General features: G+C 40.7%; 2 protein-coding genes across 3 annotated transcripts; one reads left to right on the forward strand and one right to left on the reverse strand.

The window, feature by feature from the left end:
- Window positions 1–309: 309 nt before the first annotated feature.
- Window positions 310–17863, reverse strand: METTL9 (methyltransferase 9, His-X-His N1(pi)-histidine). 2 transcript variants are annotated; one of them, XM_058035530.1, is made up of 5 exons: window positions 17624–17863; window positions 13929–14119; window positions 11514–11723; window positions 10896–11080; window positions 310–1040 (listed from the first exon to the last, which is right to left on the reverse strand). In XM_058035530.1, the coding sequence occupies exons 1-5, from the start codon at window positions 17795–17797 to the stop codon at window positions 838–840; spliced, it is 963 nt and encodes a 320-aa protein (XP_057891513.1). In that variant the 5' UTR covers window positions 17798–17863; the 3' UTR covers window positions 310–837. The 2 variants fall into 2 exon arrangements, with proteins under 2 accessions (XP_057891513.1, XP_057891512.1); XM_058035529.1 differs by having other exon boundaries at window positions 310–1043.
- Window positions 1798–7959, forward strand: IGSF6 (immunoglobulin superfamily member 6). Its single transcript, XM_058035533.1, has 6 exons — window positions 1798–1864; window positions 3467–3811; window positions 4708–4814; window positions 5849–5902; window positions 6487–6570; window positions 7684–7959. The coding sequence occupies exons 1-6, from the start codon at window positions 1798–1800 to the stop codon at window positions 7720–7722; spliced, it is 696 nt and encodes a 231-aa protein (XP_057891516.1). The 3' UTR covers window positions 7723–7959.
- Window positions 17864–22154: the final 4291 nt, after the last annotated feature.

Raw genomic sequence — 22154 nt, forward strand, 5'->3', positions numbered from 1 at the left:
GTTTGTTTTTAAAGCCATCAGCTTAAAATGCAGTTTTGACAAGTTCTACCATAACCCCTTGGTTATGGAAAATGGCAAATGCAAAAGCAATGAGGATTTATGAGGCTTTAACAGGGAAGAACATGAAGGAAACCCAACTAAAAGTGATACATTTTTTGTGCACTGTTATCCCATTAAACAATAATTAAATGCTGTTGAAATAAATGCAAGGTCGTGTTGCTACTGAAAGCTTGATTCTCAACAAACAGCAGTTGCTGCAGGCAAGCATGGCTATGGTTACAAAAATGAACACAGAAGTTAATGCAAAAGTCATCTCAAAAAAGTTTATTAGCATGATTAAAAACGTGAAGAATGACAGTAAGAGAGAAAGTAACTTAGCATGGAAGATTATCCATTTCAACAGTTTTATTCAACAAGGCTTGAAGTGAATGGATAACTTTATTGCCAGATTTTGCTTGATTTCTTTCACAACAGTTCACACTGTCAGTTTCACCATTATAAAGACTATTGCTTTTGTTTGGATATGATCCCTGTTGCAGGTAATTATAAAAAAATATTCCCCATTGCTGCTGGATTGCAGATTGCAATGTTGGTTTAAGAGCTGGTAAAAAAGAAATACTCAGCTGAAGAGTCCATTTAAAAAACAACCTTTTCTTCCCCCCCACCCCTAATCACACTACAAAGAAATACATTATTATTTTGGCCTTTAAATTTCTTACATGGTATTTATTTAGCATGGCAATCCCAAAATTCCCTCCCTTTAAGTAACCATAAATCAAAATCCTCTTTCAGAGGCTGCTTCTTGGGTTAGATTGTGGAGCTTTACTTCACCCAGGCTTACACTGGCTTGAGGACAAAGACAGCATCATCCAGCACGTAGTAGTCATTGTACATGTCACCTTCACAGAGGTAGGGCAGTCTGGTGAAAGCCTCGATGGCAAAACCAGCTTTACTGAAAACTTCTGGCAGGCTGTTCACCTGCTCTTCCCAAGTGTGCCCTTTGATTTCCAAAACTTCTGAGGGCTTTTCCCACTTGCCACCTACTGAGAAAACAGAACAGCTTTGTTTCAATTATAAAGAAAACTTTATTGTGTGCTGCATTTTCCTACAGAAAGCATAATTACACTAATTATGTTTCATTCCACTCCACACAGGAGGTTGCCACACCACTCAGACCTGTTGCAAGATCAGTTCCAGTTTATCCCTGCTGTTCAAAAGCAGCTTCTTCAAGGTTATCTTTTGTTACATATTTAAACTAGAAGTGCCAGGAGTGGCTAAAAGGTAACTGCCCTTAGTGAGTTTGGTGTCCAGCAGACAGGCACAGAGGTAATTACAGTAATTAGAGCCAGCAAGTTGAAAACTATGATTTGCTGTGAAGCTTTCACCAGCAGATCACCCCCATTACAGTGGATGGCTACTTTGTGCCTTCAGGGGCCACCTACCAGCTGATCTGCTAAAGGCTGCTCAGGGTCATACACAATTAAGAAGCTGATTAAGTAGCATGCTGGAAAATGTCTTGTTATTTGTAATATCCAATGAAATAATCTGAAGGATTATAGGTACAACTCTCAGGAATTCAAAATTTAAAGTTCTTCACTCATTTTCCAAGTAATGTCATCCACAATAAACAAAAGCTTTCTGTTTGGGCTGTACCTTTAACCAGTTTGCTAGACGCAGTAGTAAACACCCTTATAAACAGGAAGTTCTACATCTTGTGATTAAGACAGTTCTGCAAATCCAAACATTTCCTAAGTTCCTCTTCCTTCAAGAAGATTCATTTCCACAGAGATACAAGAAATGGCATCTTTCAACAAATTTAAAAACGTGCTAATGCTGGCGTTTGACTGGATCCTGTATGGTGCTGGTAAGACTTTCCAAAAATTTCTTACATTTTCTCACTTAACAGCAGTTAAACAAGACTGAGAATTTTGTGGTTATGGTTTGCAGCACAGCTACAAAAGAAAAGCAGTGAAAAGTTTTGCTGAAAATCAGGGTAATTTCTGCTATTGTCATATAACTTCCAAAGTACACAACTGCTAGCAAATGCTTTTTTCTTCCCTGAAAAAGAGAAGAAAAAGTCTGAAACGCTGCTGTAGCCTGTAATTTCTGGGTCAAATCCTGCTGCACTTCCCTGCTTGGAACACTCCAGCAGCAGCCTGGTTTCAGAGCACTGTGTTTGTTTGGGTGGAGGGTTTGGGAAGTCCAGCAGGCAGCACCTGTGACCTGAGGCCATGGAGTTCTGCTCTGCAAGGACACCAGAGCCCCTGGATAAGGTGGAAATGAGAAGGGATCAGCTGCAGAAGCACAGGCTACTGCCTTTCATCACACAGGGTACAAGTACACCCACAACTCACAATCTTCAGCTTGCTGTAGGCTGCTGTGGAATGGCTCTGCTAGGGACCTGACACAGAATCAGTTTCACTTTATTCCTGTAGAAGTCACAGCCACTGAATCTGATTTGATTTAGTGAGAAAAATGATAAAGGGACAATGCTAATTGTTCATCATGGACAGGTTTACAAATTGTGTCTCAGCAGTACACTAAGAGATGTCAGTTTATTTATCTTCCAGTCTGTTATTTTCTGGCAAGCAGAAAAGGATGCTACTTAGATACTACCTTTATTCTCACTGCAATAAGCTCAATACCATAGTTTAAATAACTACACTATTTATTTGAATAAAATTAAATATATTAACACAGAATTCACATGGATGTCAATAAAAAATTTTTAAAAAATCTTCCAGACTAGACATACTAAACCACACATTTTAGTTCCTTAATTAGAATGCTCTTCTCCGATTAACCTTCTTGTTTTCTCTGCACACATTTTTAAATGTCAGGACTAACAAGCACTATTATTCTTAGAAACCTAGAGTCAATATATGTGATGAAGTGGAAGAATATCTAGGAACTATTGTGAATTCTAATCAATGTTATGAAGTTGCTAAATTATAAATATCTTGATTTATGACATTTCCACTGCCTGCCCTCAGCTTGTCTGGTTTGACTCAGACCAGGAACAGTGGAGGAGAGAGGGAAAGCCCTGCAGAACTGCTCCCCTGAGCAATTGCACGTATGTCCCACAACACCCACCCCCACTGGCCAGTACCCCCACAAACAGGCTGCACTACATCTCAGGATAGAAACTGCACAAAGTATTCTTCTGGTCTTCTCAGTGCCAAAGGAAACATTCACATTGCTTTAGATCTATCAATCTTCCCTATTTTGTCAAAAAATAGAAAGCCAAGCATATCACCCTGTAGATAAAAGTGTTAAATGAGCACATGTGCACGCTATAGGAACTATTAAAAACAAACAACCTTAATCATGTCAAGTTTAAACACAGTTGTTTTCTTCCTTCCCTCCCACCTTTCCTTGAATGAACCAAAAGCAATTGTTTTTTCTTTCCAGACTGTACCTGGTTTTCTAGCTGTCCCTCCCATCACCAACTGTTCCTTCCCAGCAGGTGTTGCAGGTCACTGCCAAGTCACTGTGGCCCAGCCCAGGTTTCAGCAGGCTGACTCCTCCAAGAACGTGTCCCTACCCTGCTCCTTCTCTGCCTCTGGATGCTCCTCACCCCAACCTGAAGTTCTGTGGTTTCGCTTTTTAACTAGTACACATCAGGGTTTGTGTACTCCTGGCTGCACAGATCATCAGAAGTACAAAGTACATTCAGCAGGAAATAGCATCTCACTTCAGATAAAAGATCTGACTGAAGATGACAGCGCTGTTTATATCTGTGGAATAGCATTTTCAGACTCGTCACCCCTTTCTAAACAAACAGGAGATGGAACAGTACTAACAGTAACAGGTCAGTTGATTATTCCTTCTTAATGAAGCATCTTAGAAGAAATAAATGATCTCTTCTAAATACTCTCTTTATACTTTCAAGAATGACATTTAAGATGGAAATACCAACAAACCCATTAGGAATAGTATGGCTATATAAAGATGTTATTAGTAAAACCAGAGGGATTCCACAAATAAGCATCTCAACCTCGTTTGCTAATTAGGCTGTTCTGTCATATGATAAAGATGACTCTAGAGTTCTACAAAAGAAAGAAGTTTTGCACTTATTGCTGTCTAACCACACTCTGCATCCTCTTACAGAAAGACTTTTGTGGCTGTCAGAAAGAAGTATCTACTAGAAAATGGGAAGTAGAGAAACCAACATTTAGTAGAAGTTGCCAAGAGAGTGCAGGGCCTCAGACCTGGGGATTCACACTGGCAGCCTGAGAAAAATGCTCCAAACCTTTGTATCACTTGCCTCTAGTTAAGAAAGTGATGAAACTTTAGTAACATTTCAGTTTTACATGCCTATAACAGAAAAAGAAAAAAAATCCAGAAACAGTTGGATTATTGCTTTCTTTATATTTCTTCCTTTCTCTAATTCCATTTCTGAACAGAAGTCTATGAGCTTTATTCAGATATACCTTTACAGGAACAGAACACTGGATGCCATTCTCTTTCTACCCCTATAGGAAAGGTTTGTAATCAAAACTAACAGGTCTCCATTGCCCTTGCAAACATATGAATGAACAAAAGGAAAATGATCTCATTTAGGAATTTAGACTGAAAATTACCCAGAAAAATATTGCTGGTAGATGGTTTTTTAATTCCTCAGAGAAAGGGGGTTGCAATGCAGAGTCTTAAAAAAATTAAGTGAATCAGAACTGCCCTTTATTCTAACACTCTTTTTTAATAAAGGATCAGGAAAGCAGCTCAGCCATGGAAAACTCATCTCCATGATCATTGCTTCAACCTTACTGTTCCTGTACAGCTCTGCTGTGCTCATTTCCTTTGTGGTCTACAAGGTAGGCTCAGAGTGATTTTCTGGTTTTGTTCATTTGTAAATCAATACAGTTTTAACATCTCCATAAGGGGAATAAAAACACATTTCTAGTTTTCTTAACTATTATGGTCAAGTTTTAAAGAGGAGGTTGGTTGAAGTCCATGTGCTGCACACACACATCTGTGAACTCCTGTGTGGCACATACCTGGACTCTCAACAGGAACCACATTTACTTTCTTCAGTAAAGTGTCTAAAATAAAAGGTATTCTGAAATTATAATTATCCTGAGAGTATAAACTTCCAGTAAAAGTATAATAATTTAAATTCATGTAAAAGTATTTATGAGCTTCAGTAAAGTTACTGCAGACTGACCTCGCTTGTCTACTGATTCTCTTCATAGATGTACAGAAAGGAAACCTTAGTAAAATTTAAAAATATCAGAGACTTGGAAAAATTTTTATGCTTACAGAAACAAACCCATTAAAATGCACATGGTTGACAGTTATGTAATTGTCGGGGTTTTTTTAAATCTAGAACAAACTTTGTGTTTAGATAAAAACAGAGCTACAACAGGAATCTTTACAAGATAATGAGACTTTGACAGGAGAATCAGGACTTCACAGTCCTTACTGGTATGATATGGTAAAATGATTCTTTCCTGTAGTGATTACTGTCTCAGCATGAAGACAGGAATGGCTTTTTCATTTTTGTTTTTCTTTAGAAGTGAAGGTACAGAGTGAAAAATACAGTGGGAAAAATTAAACAAGCCTTCTTCAGGGGAAAAACTGGATCTGTGATGCCATTGGTTTATTTTTGAGAATTAAGTAGTGTTTCAAGCAGGTCCCACCGTGCTCAAAGCAAAAACACTTGCAGTATCTACTACCAGAAACTGAAAAAGGCTTCACACGTGAAAATCTGATTTTTCCAATGGTATAAGCTGACCTAGTGAACACTTACCTACAAACTGGCACTGCAAAAGGGCAACAATTTTAACTACTCTGCTAACTTCTCATCTTGTATTTTAATTGTTTTTTCGTTTATTTTCCCTCCCTCCAGCTAAAACCAAAGCTGCAAAAGAAAAGTGGGAAAGACCAAACAACAGAGAACTGTGTATGTTATCATGTTATTTGCTTTGTCTGTGAGTCACAGCTTCTTGTCTTTTTGAAGTATATTTGGCATCAAATTTGTGATTAATTGATTACTCAATTAAAGAGACATCTGAGCTGCTAAGGCTTCGCTTTATATTTGTACAAAATTAGTTATCAATTTATATTTAACTAATTTTAACAAATCAGGTAATTTATTTTTAACACATTGGATGCATGGTAAGGTAATCTCTGTAAAGGCCATCTCTAACACACTGTTTCCTTCAGGTTTTAAGTAAATTTTGTTCAAACCTATGACAATAACAGGTTTTGCTATCAATCAACAACCTCCACCACTACATATCCTTGTATGAAAATCAGAATCCATACATTTAAAGAGCCATTAAAGAAGGTGTATATGTTAAGTAATGCAATAATAATGTAATTTAATAACCTTCTGCTTGCCAAACTGCATGTTTTTAAAATGCTACTAAGTAACAATCCCAAAGACATATCCAGGTAAAAAACCTAATTTAGAAAAGGTAGAAAAAGATGTTTGCTCCAACTCAAAATGTTGCACTGAATCAAAATACTTTAAATTATTTGCAGAAAATAAATAGCGGCCGAAAAATTTTTCAAGCAATTGCTCAAGAGCTTCAAAAGCAGAGATATGCTCAACACCAACAACAGCCTGTGAGTATCCACCCACCAATACCTAAATTTATGGGGGAAAAGGGAAACCAGAAGGATTTAGGAGTTTACTGTATCTCTTTCCTTTAAAGTTGATAGAGATGTAAAAAAGGTATTCTGAGTGACAGTCAAGGACATTATAAAGCATTCTAAATGGCCAGATGCATACAATTACATATATTTATACATGTATGTGTGTGTGTACACACACACACCCCTTTTTAAATGTATGCTTGTACATTTAAAATTAGAACTGCCATAAATTTGCATTTTGCCAAGAAGAGGTCTGGTTCTGTGCTGTTTGGTAAAATGCCTGGAGCTGTCAGGAGGTTATGTTGGCAAAGCACTGAAGCTTTTTCAGCTCCTCTTGCTCCACTAACCCAGAGCAGGGGACAGAAACATAACAAAACTATTACAAAAGCTCTGTGATATATTTAAAGGTATTTCCCTTCCTCCAACACACAGAGCCTAAACTAAGTATTCAATATCACTGGGTAAAGCCACACAACTTATTACAGCATTCTAAATTTAGGCCATTAAGTCTTATATGACAATAATTTTACATGTCATGTAAATTATTAAAAAAAACCCCAACAAACAAAACCAAACTACACAACTTTAGAAATGACACATATTTGCATGCAAAGAAAATTGCTTCTCTTGAGAAACAATGTTAATTCTTTCCTATTCTGAGCACAGAGATCATTCAGAGATGCAAGGAGGAGCCAAATGACACACAGACCAAAGTCAAGCACTTCTCCTATGTACATTTCACTTCATTTATTTCCATACAGCTCCAATCACTTTCCTGTGTAATTACCCCTTTAAAGCCTTCCAGTCCTTGCTGACATGACCTGGTCCTTGGTTTGACCATCAGATATGGAAATATGGGCTGTGTTTTACTGCCCCTGTGCCCCCTGGAGATTAGGAAAAGGCAACAGGATAGGAAACATGTTCTGAAGACTGTAGATACCACATGGACAAAAACAACTGCATAAGAGGGGAGAAAGGATTTTACTGAAACACTAAAGGGATGGAATTTGCCTCAAAAAAGAAATTCTGCCTTTACTTAAAAAAAAAAAAATCACCTCAATAACAAAACACTTCTGTCCCTAGGAGGATTTGGAAGATGACACTGTTTATCAGAACAGATGAGCACATGCAGCACTTGAGATTTTTTCAACAGTTCTCCTGCATGCAAAGGAGCAGGTGAGGAAGTTAAGCTTCTTCACAGACTTCTTTGCTTTGAAGGAAGAGGAGAAAACCTTGCAGGGCAGTGTTCTTCAGGAGTATTTCTAAACAGATCACCAGAACCAAGGGCATTGTACCTTACATCTGTGTTACAAATTCAATTTTCCATTTCCAAGAACCCTGGGAAAAGACTTCATCTTTGTAAGATAACTGCTGATGCTTTATTTTTAGTTTAGATTTAATTCTCTTTTTTCTTCTCTTTACATAAACTTTTATGTATTCCTGTTACATAAAATAGGATGTGAAAGATGTTTGACAATTGACAGCAACAGAAAATAAACTCATTTCATGGGTGAAATTCTGGATCTGCTCATGTTAATGGGGTAGTTATTGATGTAACATTTATAGATCAACAATAAATGAGCCTTAGAAGAGTTTAAACAAAGCAAAACCTGTGTGTTAGGCAAGCAGAAAGCACTGACAATCTAAACACACACACTATCCTGGAAAAGCTCATTTGGGATGGGAGCATCTTCCAAACCTATTTAGGAAAGCAACTGTCATTGTGAAAACATTTGTCCTCCAAGACTAAAATTCACCTGCTAGGCTGACAACCCCCATCTCCCAGTCCCAGCATCCCAAGTCAGGAACACCTGGAGCACCACGTTTTGCCTTTACAGACCTGTTCAACATGGACACAAGCACAAAAAAGAACCACACTATCCAGTATACTTTTTAAGTACCTTTTTCAGCAGTTACTACCCTAGCCAATCTGCAAAGTCAGCACTTTTATAGGGTACCTGCTGGTATCAGGCATTTTCCCTTCTAAAGAACAGCTGCAGCTTTTATCATAATTTAAATAAAGCAAGGCTTTGTTAAACAAATGAAGTGACATTTCTCATTTCTGCAAGATGAGAATGGACAACTGAGACAAAGCAAGGGTCCATCTCACACACTACTGTGTTTCCAGCTCAATTAATGGTATTTCAGGAGGACAGAATACACACCTGTGCCTTCTCATCCCTGTCACTCCATTACAAGGACATTAACATGTTCAACAAGGAAATGTCACACTCCCAGGCTCCCAGTGTTCACAACTTCTGAAGTATGGCATGACATTTTTATTTTAGAGAAACTTACACCAGTCCACTCATGTATTACCCAACAATGACTTTTTCTGTCTATATTAGGAAATACAGAGGATTCTTATATGACTCTGGGAGACACCTATTAAAAATGAAGTTGTGGTAGTACTTGTTCTTAGTGACTGGTCTAATACCTGATGATTCATCAGGCTCTCTTGCCAGATTTAGACACCTGCAGTAACTGCATTTCTGGTTGTCCTGCATGTTGAAATAAAACTGGAAAGCCCCAGAGAGAATTTATGACTGAGCTCCTCTGGACTCTAGGTGTCACTGTCATTCCACAAACAGTGAGCACAGATCTGTATTTTAATTTCTTCTCCACCTTGCTTTGTTCTCTTAGAGCAGGATTTATGTTATTCACATAGCTTCCACCACTACCATCCCACTATACTGCATGTAATAACCCATATATCTCATTTTGATTAGAATAATTTCTCCACTTCAATCTATGGAATTATCACTGGATCAAACACCTTACCTGCCCCAACACTTTTCCATTTGTTCTCCCTCTACAAAATTAAAAAGTTTCACTACATGGGTCCAAGCTGGTTTTAATGAGCTGCTACAAGAAGTTACTTGAGCTGAGGAATGTTCTCCTCTTTGAATGTTCCAAGTATAATTTTGTTATATATAAAACATATGTACATATCTATTTTTAAAGTGCATCATGTAGAACAGCTGAATGAAAATACTGAAATTCTAAAATGGTTTTTGCATCATGAAGACAGTCTGGCAACTAACTGTCTGTTTCTTTAGCCCACAGTTAAACTAATCTTTAGTGGGAAAGGTGTAACTTTTGTGTGTGCTAACCTGCACTGTTAACAGTTTATATGGGCCCATATCCATAATTGTGGCAAATAGTGGCAAAGGATTTCTACAAGGAGAAGCCATATTGTTCAATATTATAGGAACAATAAGTTGTAACCAAATATGCTTGAAATACTTTAGAGATGCCTAAGTAAAACACCAAATCTAATTTAGGTCACATTACTTTTCAAAACAGTTACAAAATTACAAGCTCAAATACTATATTACAAGCAATTCTTCACCTAATGGCATTACTTCTTATGCTTATTTTTTTCCTTTTTCCCATCAAAATACCCCTAGCATGCAAAAAGAGAAAACCAGATTCAGTTTGATGCATCGTGATTGCCAGAACATGATTAGTTCTGTATTTTGTGGGCATCCATGCCTCCCCACAGACAAGTCTTAACACCCAAGGAGAACCAGAACAATGACTGATGAACATCAGCCTCCTGGAATTCAAGCCACCTTCAGGGTGCTTCAACCTGAATCCACAATCACAGGCATGTAAAGAGGTTCCTAGTCTCTTTAAAAGTTTAGTCATAAGGACAGATTCATCTGAAAATCTCATATATTTCTTTAAATTCCAAGTAGGGTAAATAATTTTGGCACTGAATTTTACTTTTTTATTCCTGTTACTAGTACAATGTAAATTCATACAATATTAATAGTGGTTAATACTTTGGATTTGTAGGAGTCCATATTCTACTTTGAGACCTCATGCTGGAAAGTGAAAGTTATCTTTCTATGGATTTTTAGGTGGGATTCATCTGGAACACTTGCAACAGCTTGACCTGAATGGCTCTACTCAGCATTAGACAGTTCTGGGGGTTTTGCTCAACTGGTCACTAGAGACAACTGGGGTAAAGGGCCCTAATCAGAGACCAGTTTTCCCAAGTTGCTCCAACAAACTGAAATGTGGTAAACTTGCAAAACAGGATCTGTGACTTCAATATCTGAGCTTTTTGTTGGTGTCAACAATGTATTCTGTGAAGTTTGAAGTTAACAAAACAGCTTACATCATGTGGCCTATTTACCTATGATTTCATACTTCTGAACATGCCCTCTACTCGTTATTAGTAAAAAATCAAATACAAACATGTCTTTTATGAAACACTTAATTTGGGAAACTAGATCCTACAAATGTTTTCTTTACCTGCCTAAAGAGCTGTTAATCTGTGCACTTACCATTTTCCACATAGGGGTGAAAAGGCAGAACCAGTGCTAGGATGACTCTGCCTCTGGTTGGCTCCAGTACACTCCTAATGTCCTTTAATACAGTCAGTGGTTGATCACAGCGATCCAGCAAATTCAAGCAGCTGATAACATCATACTGAAATCCTGTGTTCTGCCATTCATTCACACCAAGCACCCTGTGAAAGGAAAAAGAGATACAATCTGTTAAATAAAAACAAGCTGATTTCAGACACAACTACTGAAGAGAAAAATTCCCTGTGGATGTGTTGATAGTGCAGGTAAGGTCAACCATTTAGAGAAGAGACAGACCTGATCCCTTCTGGTCTTTTGGAAAAGGAAACTAAATCAATGATCAGCATGGCTGCATGTCCAGCCCTATGAACCTTTACACTGTCTGATAAACATCAGGTAATAAAGGAGACAAAAACCAACACTGGTAAGAGGGATCATCATATGTGTTTGGTTTTCTGCTTTTGTACAGGCTAACCTTTTCCACAACAATCAAACAATAAAGGAATTGACTGAAAATACTGAACATTCATTAAATTACAAATAGATTGCTTGTTGTAATTTCTGATATAAAGGATGTAGGAATTATTCAGTCAATACCTGTATTTCTTCTTCTGAAGCTGCCATATCATTGTTTCAGACAATTCAGTGGCATAGATTTCTTCAAAGTGAGGACTCATAACTTTAGTGACTTCTCCATCTCCAGCCCCTAAATCAAGAAGTCTGTGGGATTTCCATTCAGGATTTATTTTAAGCAGTCTTTGAAATTGTTCTGGGGAAAACACAAACATCGAGCCTCTTCCCAGCAGCCTAAAATGTAAAACAAGAAATGATCAATTTTGTACAAACTTAAATGGACAGGCAGTGAAAAAATTTAGAATGTGCTTTGGCAGGAACCAGTCATACATAATAGTAGACAAGGTCACTGCTCAGATAAATTTTAAATCCAGTTCAACTTGCCTTGCATTTGTAAGAGATCAAACACAGAGCCACATGCAGTTCCAGTGGTTAAGACTCCAGAAGGAATTTGATTAGGTAAGGAAGAGCTCATGGGGTGCAGCTCAAGAAAATGATTGCATTAAAAAAAAAAAGGGAGAAGAGAAAGAGTAGGGAAAGATAAAGACTGAACCTTATTTGTCACATTTGCAGATTTGAATCTCTGCTACCTGCCTTGAAACAAACCAACAGGATGAAATAACAGAGGAAATAAAATGGCTGCAGACACAGAAGTATGCACAATGAATGAGGAATAGGATGTGGAATGAGGAGGGAAGACAGAAAACAGATTTAAAGAAAGCATGGGGGTAACGCTGCTGGAGGGGCAAAAGAGATTTTTAAAATTCTGTGTTACAATGGCTTTTGCTGCTGTCTGCAGATCCTGCATTCAACATGAAAAGCTGTGGAACAGAAAATAGACAACTCATTAAGGAATTGGGTAGAGGTGACAGTTGGATTCCTTATGGATCAAGTCAATGCCATACCCGCCCATAACTGTTTGAAGACTACACAGTGACACGTTCCAGCTGTCACAGCAGAATTCAATGATGAAACAGTTAGAAGAACAGGCAGAGGAAGAAGAACTGGTCACTAATAGACTGCAGGTAGATAAATACTATTCTTTAAACTCCTGTTGGATAGCAGGTTAAACTTAAAGACAATGAACAGGGAAAAAAAAGCAAACAGGAAAAAAGGTAAACAGAGACAAAAAGACTCAAAGAATAAAAAATGTGAAAAGGAGCTGGCCTAGGAAAGGCTGACTGCTAAAACCCAAAGAAACAAAAAGGACAGAGTATACAAAGTCATAGAGAAGAAACTAAGCAGGATATCAAATGTATAAAAATAAACACACTACATCCAATTTAAGTAGAGCCCCCTTGCAGCACACATGTGTCAGTCCACCCTGTATAATTGGCTCATAGCTATTATTCCTAACAGCATTATGAGGTGTTATTCAAAGCCCTGAAGAGCCTTTGAAAAAAAATGGAAGAGAAAGGAAGAAGAGACCAAAGGAACCTTTATATAAAGCTAGACATAACTAAGAACACCACAGGGAAGCTCATAAAGTCATCTGAGTAGAAAATAAGGAAAAAGACTATTTTTCTACCCCCACTAGACAGCTCCTATCTTGTATCAGACTGTGCAGAAGTATGTAGCAGGTGCAGAGGTGGGGATACTGGAGAAATTGGTTAAATGTAACAAAATGCATTTTTCATAAGGTCAAAGCTGATAAGCTGTTAAATGTGTCTGAATGGGGTGAGGTGAGCAAAAAAGAGCCCTGCCTTGTTTGAAAAAAAAACACTAAAGCATCCATGAACAGCCAAACTCTCCTGGAACCAGTGCAATAAGAACAGAAGAATACTGTTTTATCAGCTTATGTTTTCCTGCTTTGCTGATGGTTCATGAGCCAAACATGCTCCATCAGAAGTCATCTGTTCCAGGGCAGCTTACACACAAATTGGGGTGGAATTGTTTCAGGGAATAAGAGAAAGGACAATATTCCACATTTGTGTTACCAGGCACAGCACTTGGCCAGCTTTGCAGTGTTTAGATTTGATTTGCCATGGACAGGCAAACACTCTCCAGCAGGAAGAGTTTCAGGTACAATAATACAGAACAGTCTGGATACAGCCACCAGCACAATCACAACAGCAACTGATAAAAATGTGGCAGCAGGGAAAGGGCAAGCTGGGAGGGGGAAGAAAGCTGAGGGAAGAGACACAAAGAACACTCTCTTAGGAGAAAATTAACACAAGTAATTGTTATAAAATGCAATTAGAATCCTCTGACTGCCTTGTATTAATTGCAATTACCTCCTATGTCCCCCCATACTGGAAATGGTGTTCACCACTAAGAGGGCTGGGAATGATGAACACAGGAGGGTGTTTCACATCTGACAGAGCAGCAAAGGGAAATTTCACATTTTGAAAAGCTGGCCAATCAAGAGGTAGGGCTGAACACTTGAAAACTCTAAATCCAAACTGTATTTAGCTTACCCAAGATTGACTTTTCACTTACCCATTGATAGATGTTCTAGACATAAAAAGGCTAAAAATAGAGGACACAAAAGAGTGGTAGAGCTGGATAAACAGCCAGCCTGACTTCTCAATGCTGTTGTTTAAGAAGATCTGTGTTCCTTGGTCAAGGTAACTCTGGACAAAAATAGGCTGAAGGGATTCAGACAACTGTTCAGTGTTGCAGACATACCACTAGAGAAAGAGATAAAGGATCATTTTAAAAGTTCAGCAATGTAAGCCCAGAAGTAGTCAAAATTAATACATACAAAATTATTGCCAATTTTCATAAATGCAAAAATTCAGCTTTTCCTACAGTCTTTCCAACAAACTTCAGGGTTAAATTAACTTAGAATTGTAACAAATTGAGGACTGATTACTTGCTAAGAAACAGTGGTTTTAATTTTGTCTTAATTATTACCCTGTACTTGGAAGAGATCTACAAGGTAAATTCCCTAGAAAGCCAACACAGCCAAAAGTTGTATTAAAAAAATTCAAATTTCTTTCTAATGAAGAATATCACTATTATTTTTCACTCTCCTATTTTTACATGGAGTTGGTGCCAGTCCTTCTCATAAAAAGCCATTGTGTCTACATTCTACCATTAAGAATTATTCTCTACAGCCAACACCCTCTCATCTCTCTCTTAAATCTTCCTTAATGTTCATTAATCTGGCTGCATGCGCTCATTGTGCAGATAGGAAGCTTTAAGTATCCTAAAGTGAGATGCAGAGTTTTAGCAGAACCTTGTAAAAAATGCACATGGAAGGACAGAAACTGTCAGCTGGGGTAACTCCCCAAAGATTTAACACACATGTGCTCAAACCCTGACCCCATCACATTTGTTTGCCTTGTTGGGAGTGGAACATTCACTCAAGGCAGGTTTACACAGCATTGACACAGTGGAACTTGGAATCATCACTGGAATGGGACAGGATTGTCACTGCAGAGGGGAGCACACAGTGCCCCAGGGCCCCCGTGCCACATTCATGACAGGGGCTCCATCAAACACTGGCCCAAAGCAGAGAGGGGAGACCCCAAGACCCCTCAGCTGAGCAGCAAACGTGCCTGCTGAGGTTTGCAAATCTCCTGCACAATGATGCATTTCTGGCAGAATCAGGCTCTGGACTGCACTTTCAAACACACTGCTGGGTGGAACGAGTGAGTGATCCTTTCCCCTGAAACCCAGACTCTGAGCCAGGCACAGGGATCCCCACAACAGCTGATTCACCAGTTCAGGTCTCTTCTCACTGAGCTCAGCACTTGCTAAATAAACCAGCACAGGCCAGTGATTCCCAAAAGGAATCCTAAGTGGTTCCTGAAAAACCACCAAAGCAGCAGCTTGTGCACTTTGTCCATTCCTTCAGAAGCCAATTCCAAGAGTGTGGCAGAGGCAAATGATCCCAAGGAGCTGAGGAGCAGGCTGGGATGGGTCAGCTCCATTCTCAAGGCTGCTGCCTCACTCCACTGAACAGGTTTGGAGTGGCTCAGGTGATTTGCCTTTTGCAATGTGTTGCCAGGTTCAACCCAGAAGAAAACCTTCACAAAGCCTTGGGAAACAGAGGCTTTGTTCCATAAGCAGCATGACCACACCTGAGCTCATCCACCTCAGGGCTCTGCACTGAACTCTCACCTGCAGTTCCACTGAAAAACAACAGTCCTACAATTCTTGTCTTTCAGACTTCTAAATATTGACACAACCACTGGCAGAAGGATGATGGTGACAACTAACAGAAGCTTGTTTCCAAAAACTGGGTGTTGTTCACAGATCTCCAATTTCTTTTTCCCAATATGGTTTAGTGGGTATGGTGGTATTTGGTCAAAGGTTGGACTTGATGATCTTAGAACTCTTTTTCAACCGTAATGATTCAATAATTCCATAATCTCTCATGGTTAATCTTGCCAATAAGGTTATTGACAACTACCTATATAACACTGGTGAATAACAGAAATTCTGACACATTATAAGAGAGAAAAAAAAAACTCCCAAAAACCCCTATCTAAATTTCAAATTAAAAAAAAAAGGTGAAAAGCAGCTTAATTCCAGAACTTTTTCCTCAGAACAGAAACTGCTTTTGTTTTTCTACACATACAATCTAAGAAAGGCCACTAGTTACGTGACAAAGTGTGTGTCAATCTCTTACACATTTTCAGATTGTTGTACTAAGACCTTTGTTATAGCAAAAATTACAAACATTGCAATTCTTGCCTAATATTACTAAAAGGATGAAAAAGTCTTTTAAATAATTTACATAAACTAGTTAAGTCAGTAAAACCACAAAGTACCAGCAGTCTGAACATCCAACCCTTGCTTACCCCACAAACTCAGTAACCATAAATCTTACTGAATGTACTAAATAATCAATACCTATATTTAAAATCTAGATCAAATAAAACAGAGATGAAGATTATCCACTGAAGACCATCCACCTGTGAATGACACAGGCACCTCCACAATTTCCCTGACTTGTCTTTTAACAACACAAAAGACTTTCAGATTTTCTTTGTTCACCAGAAGGAAGTTCTTCCTGTAAACCTGAATTCTGCTTCTCTTTGTACTTATGTCCTGAACAATCCCAAGAGCAGACCACAAGCACTAAACTGCAGGGATGCATCCACCCAACAAGGTTCTGGATGTCAGAGCCCACCCAAAGCAGTAAGAAAGCTGCAGAAATGGATCAGCAGGAAGAATTATGGTCTCCCTTTGTACAGCAGTCCTCAAGCGTTTATACTACATCTTCGTTAGCTTGGTTCTGCATATTTAACCTAGATTAAGCTGCCAGCTTCCTTCTGCACTAAGACTTTTTATTAGCCCTTCTAACTCCTGTCAGATTTTCAGCAGCATTTCGCCAGAACACAGTGCGGATCTGAAGGTATTCCAAATGAAATCTATCACATAAACATTGCGCCGCAAGGGCACGGCCCCTAACTTCTCCACAAGGTACCGACCCATGAGGCCACACCGCCCAAACACGGCACTAACCTTTTATCGCAGTCGGATCACATTGCAACAACTCATTCCCAGTCTGCCACCCCCTACTGCTCCAAGGCCTCTGTGGGAGTCTCAGCTTCCCACTTTTTTTTGTTTTCCTCTAGATGCACCGGTACTAATTACAAACACCTCTGTGATTACAAACCCACCCCCGTCACCAGCACCTGCAAACTTCCCTGGAGCGCTCTCACAAGGCTCACCGGACAAAGATCTGTGTGTGCATTGAGAAAACCGGGGTGCACATCCAGAACCCGGGGTGCCCATCCAGAACCCGGGGTGCCCATCCAGAACCAGGGGCGCAGGTCAAGAACCCGCGGTGCCGCTCTCCCGGGAGCAGCTCCGGCCCCGACCCGCCCGCTCCGGGTGCCGGGACAGGCGCCGCTCCCCCGCCGGGCTCTCCGCGCCTCCCCCGCGGCGCCCCCCGAGCCCGCAGCGCCGGGAGCGCTCGGCGGCGCGTTCCGCAGGGAGGGCGCACGGCAACTTTCTCACCGCAGGACAGAGCAGTTCCCTCTCTTTGTCTGCGCTGCCCGGCCCGCTGCCCCCTCAGCCCGCAGCGGGCTCCCCGCTCCTCCCGCCGATCCCCCCCGCCGGACCCCCCGCCCCTGCCCGGCGGAGCTCCCCGGGGATCGGGGGTCCCTGAGCCGCCCCCGCCGCCCAGCCCGGCACGATGAGGGAAGGGAAGGGAGGGGCGGGCAGCGCGGCTGTACCTGGTGGTTCTCCCTGGCGTCCGGGGCTGGCTGGCGGTGGCTGCCCATCATATTCACGTAGAGGGACCTGGATAAAGGGCTCCGCAGGTACCGGGCCGGGCCAGCCCACATCGTCCTCCTGAGCACCCACAGGAGCAGGGTGTAGCAGCCCAGCCAGCACAGCCACAGTCTCATGGGGAAGGGGCGCGATCAGCCCCGCGCGCCGCCGCCGCCCCCCCGCTCCATGGCAGCGGCGGCTCCGTTCGGGGCCCGCGCTCACGCTCCGGGCGGAACGCGCCGCCGCGGCAGCGGGGCCCGCCCGGACGCCTTGGCTGCGACACGCCGGGGCCTGGCGCGCACTCCCTCCCTCTCCCTCGCCAATGGCCGGGCGGGGCCGCGCTGCGTTCGAACCGGAGCGGGCCCAGACAGGGCGGGCTGGCGGCAGCTCGGTCGGGCCCCTCAGCCGGGCTCCTCCTTCGTCCCCGCCCCGAGCCGGCGGGAGGGCGGAGCCCGCCTCGGCGGCCTTGGCGCACGTGCTCGGCACCGCCCTGTCAGCCGCGCATGCGCAGAGCGGCGCAGAGCCTCGCTCGTGAGGGGCCCTCAGAGAGCGGGGCCGGGCCCTGAGAGCGGGTTTGATGGCTGAGCCCCAACATTGCTGCTGAGGAGCCCTCAGAGAGCGGGGCCCAGCCCTCAGAGCGGGTTTGATGGCGGGTCCAGCCCCTTCGTGTCATGAGCAGGGTGGCACTGGCAGCCAGACCCCTCTGGGATCCTGGGTTTTACCTGGAACCTCGTCTGATCAAGCTCTGATCACATCCAACCTTGCCTGTCCTGGGAAATCAGCAAAACCAGAGCAACGACAGAACATTGCCAGAGGATGTTTGTGTGCAGTTCATTTTCACTGATGTTTAACCCCCTTGAGGAAGGTTTTTGTCTTGAGAGCTTTAGACAGTTTTCCACTGAAGACTGTTTGGTTTTTTTGATTTTTTTTTTTTTCTCTCTCCAATAGCTAGATGGGCTAGAATGCCTTTTTGGTCTATTTTTATTTGGCTTGGGATTAAGACTCTCCTTTCCATGCCTGTTCTTATTTGTATAGACAGACTAGTTTATTTTTTCCCTCCAGGAATAAAACAACTTTGTAATCAAAATCCAAATCGACAAAAGATAAATTTGCTGCTTTTTAAACAGATATCTGCTCACAATATTATAAACCAGTAAACAAAACTACTTCAGCTTAGTTACGTGTTGTTCACAGGGAAACTTATCTTCACATTAAAAATACCGATAATTGATTGCATACCAAATAAATCAAGAAATTTGCTAGTTTTGTCTTTGCATCATTAGCATACAACCTGGGTGTGTTTTAATGGAATTTTTCAAAATTCCTACCCCGTGTTACATTTGTCATTAATATTCTGATGCAGTAGTTGTATACTCAGCATATTTTTCTCTTGACAAGCCATAAAGAACTCACTATTCATGCATATTTAGGTAATAATTTTGATCTATAGTCATTTGCATATAAGCTGCTGGAGTTGTAACCAACTGCTGGACAACCTCAGCAAACCCTTTGTGGGGTAAGCCAGCTTTGTCATTCAGTTAGTGTGCTGGGAAAATATAAACAATGGAATCACTTTTTCTGCTTTCTGCAACACTATTTGGAGAGCGTTTTTTCTTTGTCTTGGTGGAAAATTTCCATAATCAATTGAATCCCTGGAGTAGAAAAGGTCCCAGTCCCAAAGGCTGAGCCCAGCCGTTGTTGCTGTGTGCTGCCCCTCAGGGGCAGGGCTGGCTGCACAGCCTCGTGTAGTCTTTGATGTGAATCCTCAATTTTCCCAATAAAATGTGATGCCTCAGGTTTTAGCTTTTATATTTTTAAGATTCTGTACTGCTTTAGTGGGTGGGTCTGGGCTTCATATTAGGGGATGGTGAGCTCTCTTCACAGAGTGGGTAAACAAACAATTCCTTCTCTAGCTGGAGACCAAGGACAAATTATCCAAATCTCAGGCCCAGGAGCACAAACAACGTGGACTGAAGAGAGAAAAACAAGAAGGATGGGACTTCATAAGCTAAAGCTGTAACTGGACAATTAGCTCCAATATGCAAATGAACCAGAACTTATAAAATAGAGAGACCCCATGACTGGTTGTGCACTTTGTGACCATTTTGGGTTCACCTGGGGTGAACCAGAGCTCTCCCTGGCTGAGCTCTTGTGCTGCCCAAGGTGGATTTACTGAGGCCTCCTAATAAATCCCTACTTTATTCTTTAACTCCATCTAGTCTCTGTTCTGGGTCAGCCTTCACAAGGCATCAAATGCAGTGATAAAACAACTTTCCCTTCTATTATTGAAACATTAGCAAGAAAGGGATTACCAGAAGAGGTCTTTAAGGTAAACACAGATATGTGAAATCCTCTCCCCCACAGGTAACCCAGGAATCCCAGCTGTGGGGTCTCCCCAGACCTTCAGGACGACTCCCCCAGTCTCAGTTTTATGTTCCTTTACCAAACCAGCTGAATGTTTTGCCTGCCTGTACTACTGAGCCTTTCCCCCCCCAGGCTGGCTCAGTTATGGCAGGAAGTGCCTGGAAGTACTTGTGGAGATGTGCCTTATCTGAAGTGTTCCTTCCCCTTCCTGCTTGTCTTCCTGACAGCACCCATTAGGCTGTGAGCTGGATCCAAATGTAAACATTCCTACCAGCCATGTCAACACAGAACATCCATGAATTACTGAGCAGTTCCAAATTCAGGGCAGCAGGAGACTGGGAATGTCTTTTGGTACAACACCAAACCAGAAGTGAGCATGCAAGCTCCACCAAACATCATTTTTCCTCACTTAAAATTAAATATGCTTTGCTGTCATTTATTCAATGTTTTCACTCTATCACTGAGCATATATTATATTACCACTATATTAGACTAACATCCTTTAGTGTCTATTGGACAACATCCTTTTAGTCTAGCAGACATTTCTGCTTATTGATTTTCAATAAATAAAATTCATTCAGTGTATTAAGTTCCATATTCTCAGAATTTATAGAGAAACTCTAAGAATGGGATTCAAGCATCACATTTCTCCTCCTCTGAGCTTACCACAGCATTTCATATTTTATACTATACACACACTTTTAGCCTCTTTATCAGTTATGAGACTATTTTAGACACTCTTAAATTATCCAGATTAAATTGAGACATTTTTCCAGCAGTGGGAGTTCAAGCTCAGATACTGCTGGCTAATAAGGAGAGAAAGCAGGGAAACCAGCTGTTGTAAGACACTGAACTTTTGCCTTTGATCATCCTTTCCTTGATTCACAGCCCAATCATGTAGGTTTAGCAGAAGATAACAAAGTTTAGTGGGTGCCAGAGAAATGGAGAATAAGCAATGTCACTCACAGCACAGTGCCAACCTTCTATTCCCAGAGGGAGACCACCACCCAAATTTAAAGCACCCTTCCAGTCCTCTTTGGGATTGACTGTTGATGCTCTAGAAGACATTTCTCCAGCCCTTATAGCAAGGGAAATAGGACAGACAAATAGGAGAATAGTGCATAATAAATATGGGAAATTATTAATATTTCACATATTAAATAATTTGAATTGTATTTCTCAGATTTTTTTCTAAACTGGTTTGTTCTACAGTTAATGTCTTCTGTCTTTAGGCTGTCTTGCTTAGAAACCTTTGATTATGTACATTTCCTGTAGGAATTCTAGAGATGCAGCAGATTGTAGAGCCTATTCCAACAGTGCATTGAGTCATATCACTCCTTACTCCTTTCTTATTTCAGCAAATTAATGGAAACTTTACCAGACATTTTCCAGAAAAAAATAATTCTGATGATTCCAATGAATTCTTGATGTAATTTTGACTCTTAAAACCACTTATTAGATTTCCTGTTGTATAGCATGGTACTCTTCCAGTTGTATACTATTTTCTAATAAGATTAGAAATAACTAACACAGTCACCTAACAAACCTTATTTGTGGTACAATAATGTTATTTTATTGTATATTTTAAAATATATATTCTATGAAGATAGGATGATAAGCATGGGAAATTTAGGAAATACAGAAACAATAAAGAAAAAAGAGACTAATGTTATTACCATTTTAAAGGAACTGTCAGGGAGAAGATTGTTTCATATAATGAATCAAAGATTACATTAACTTAAATTCCTTTGACTTCTACTCCTGCTTTTCAGATATGAAATAAATACATCCAATGCAGGAAATCTTTTCAAATTCAAACCCCAAACACCCAGGCTGTATCTGCTCTGCTATTTGTACTTACCCATCCCCAGAGCACACAAGTGATGCTCTCTGTGCACATAATGCTGTCAGTGTGCACAATGCAAATGGACAACAGTGTCTCTGACAAGACAGATAAAAACCAGATAGGGCAAGTTCAAACTTCACCACAGTTCTGGCTTCTTACATTTTCACATAAATCTTCATATTTCTATCAAAGGATTCATTTGGATTTCTAAATATTTAATGATGATCTCCCTCTTTTTCATTCATCGCCTCGAAAGCACTTCACACTTCAAAAAAGGCAAGGAA

The sequence above is a fragment of the Melospiza georgiana genome, chromosome 16, assembly GCF_028018845.1.
Source record: "Melospiza georgiana isolate bMelGeo1 chromosome 16, bMelGeo1.pri, whole genome shotgun sequence".
NCBI classification, from domain to species: Eukaryota; Metazoa; Chordata; class Aves; order Passeriformes; family Passerellidae; genus Melospiza; species Melospiza georgiana.

Excerpts from the sequence above, each read along its gene's own strand:
- IGSF6 (XM_058035533.1), top strand. The coding sequence starts at position 1,798 with ATGGCATCTTTCAACAAATTTAAAAACGTGCTAATGCTGGCGTTTGAC. Across the intron at positions 1,865-3,466 it reads CTGGATCCTGTATGGTGCTG|GTGTTGCAGGTCACTGCCAA; the intron begins GTAAGACTTTCC and ends CCTTCCCAGCAG. Across the intron at positions 4,815-5,848 it reads TTTCCTTTGTGGTCTACAAG|CTAAAACCAAAGCTGCAAAA; the intron begins GTAGGCTCAGAG and ends CCCTCCCTCCAG.
- METTL9 (XM_058035529.1), bottom strand. The coding sequence starts at position 17,797 with ATGAGACTGTGGCTGTGCTGGCTGGGCTGCTACACCCTGCTCCTGTGG. Across the intron at positions 14,120-17,623 it reads ACGCCAGGGAGAACCACCAG|TGGTATGTCTGCAACACTGA; the intron begins GTACAGCCGCGC and ends CTCTTTCTCTAG. Across the intron at positions 11,724-13,928 it reads TCTAGAACATCTATCAATGG|GCTGCTGGGAAGAGGCTCGA; the intron begins GTAAGTGAAAAG and ends TTTACATTTTAG.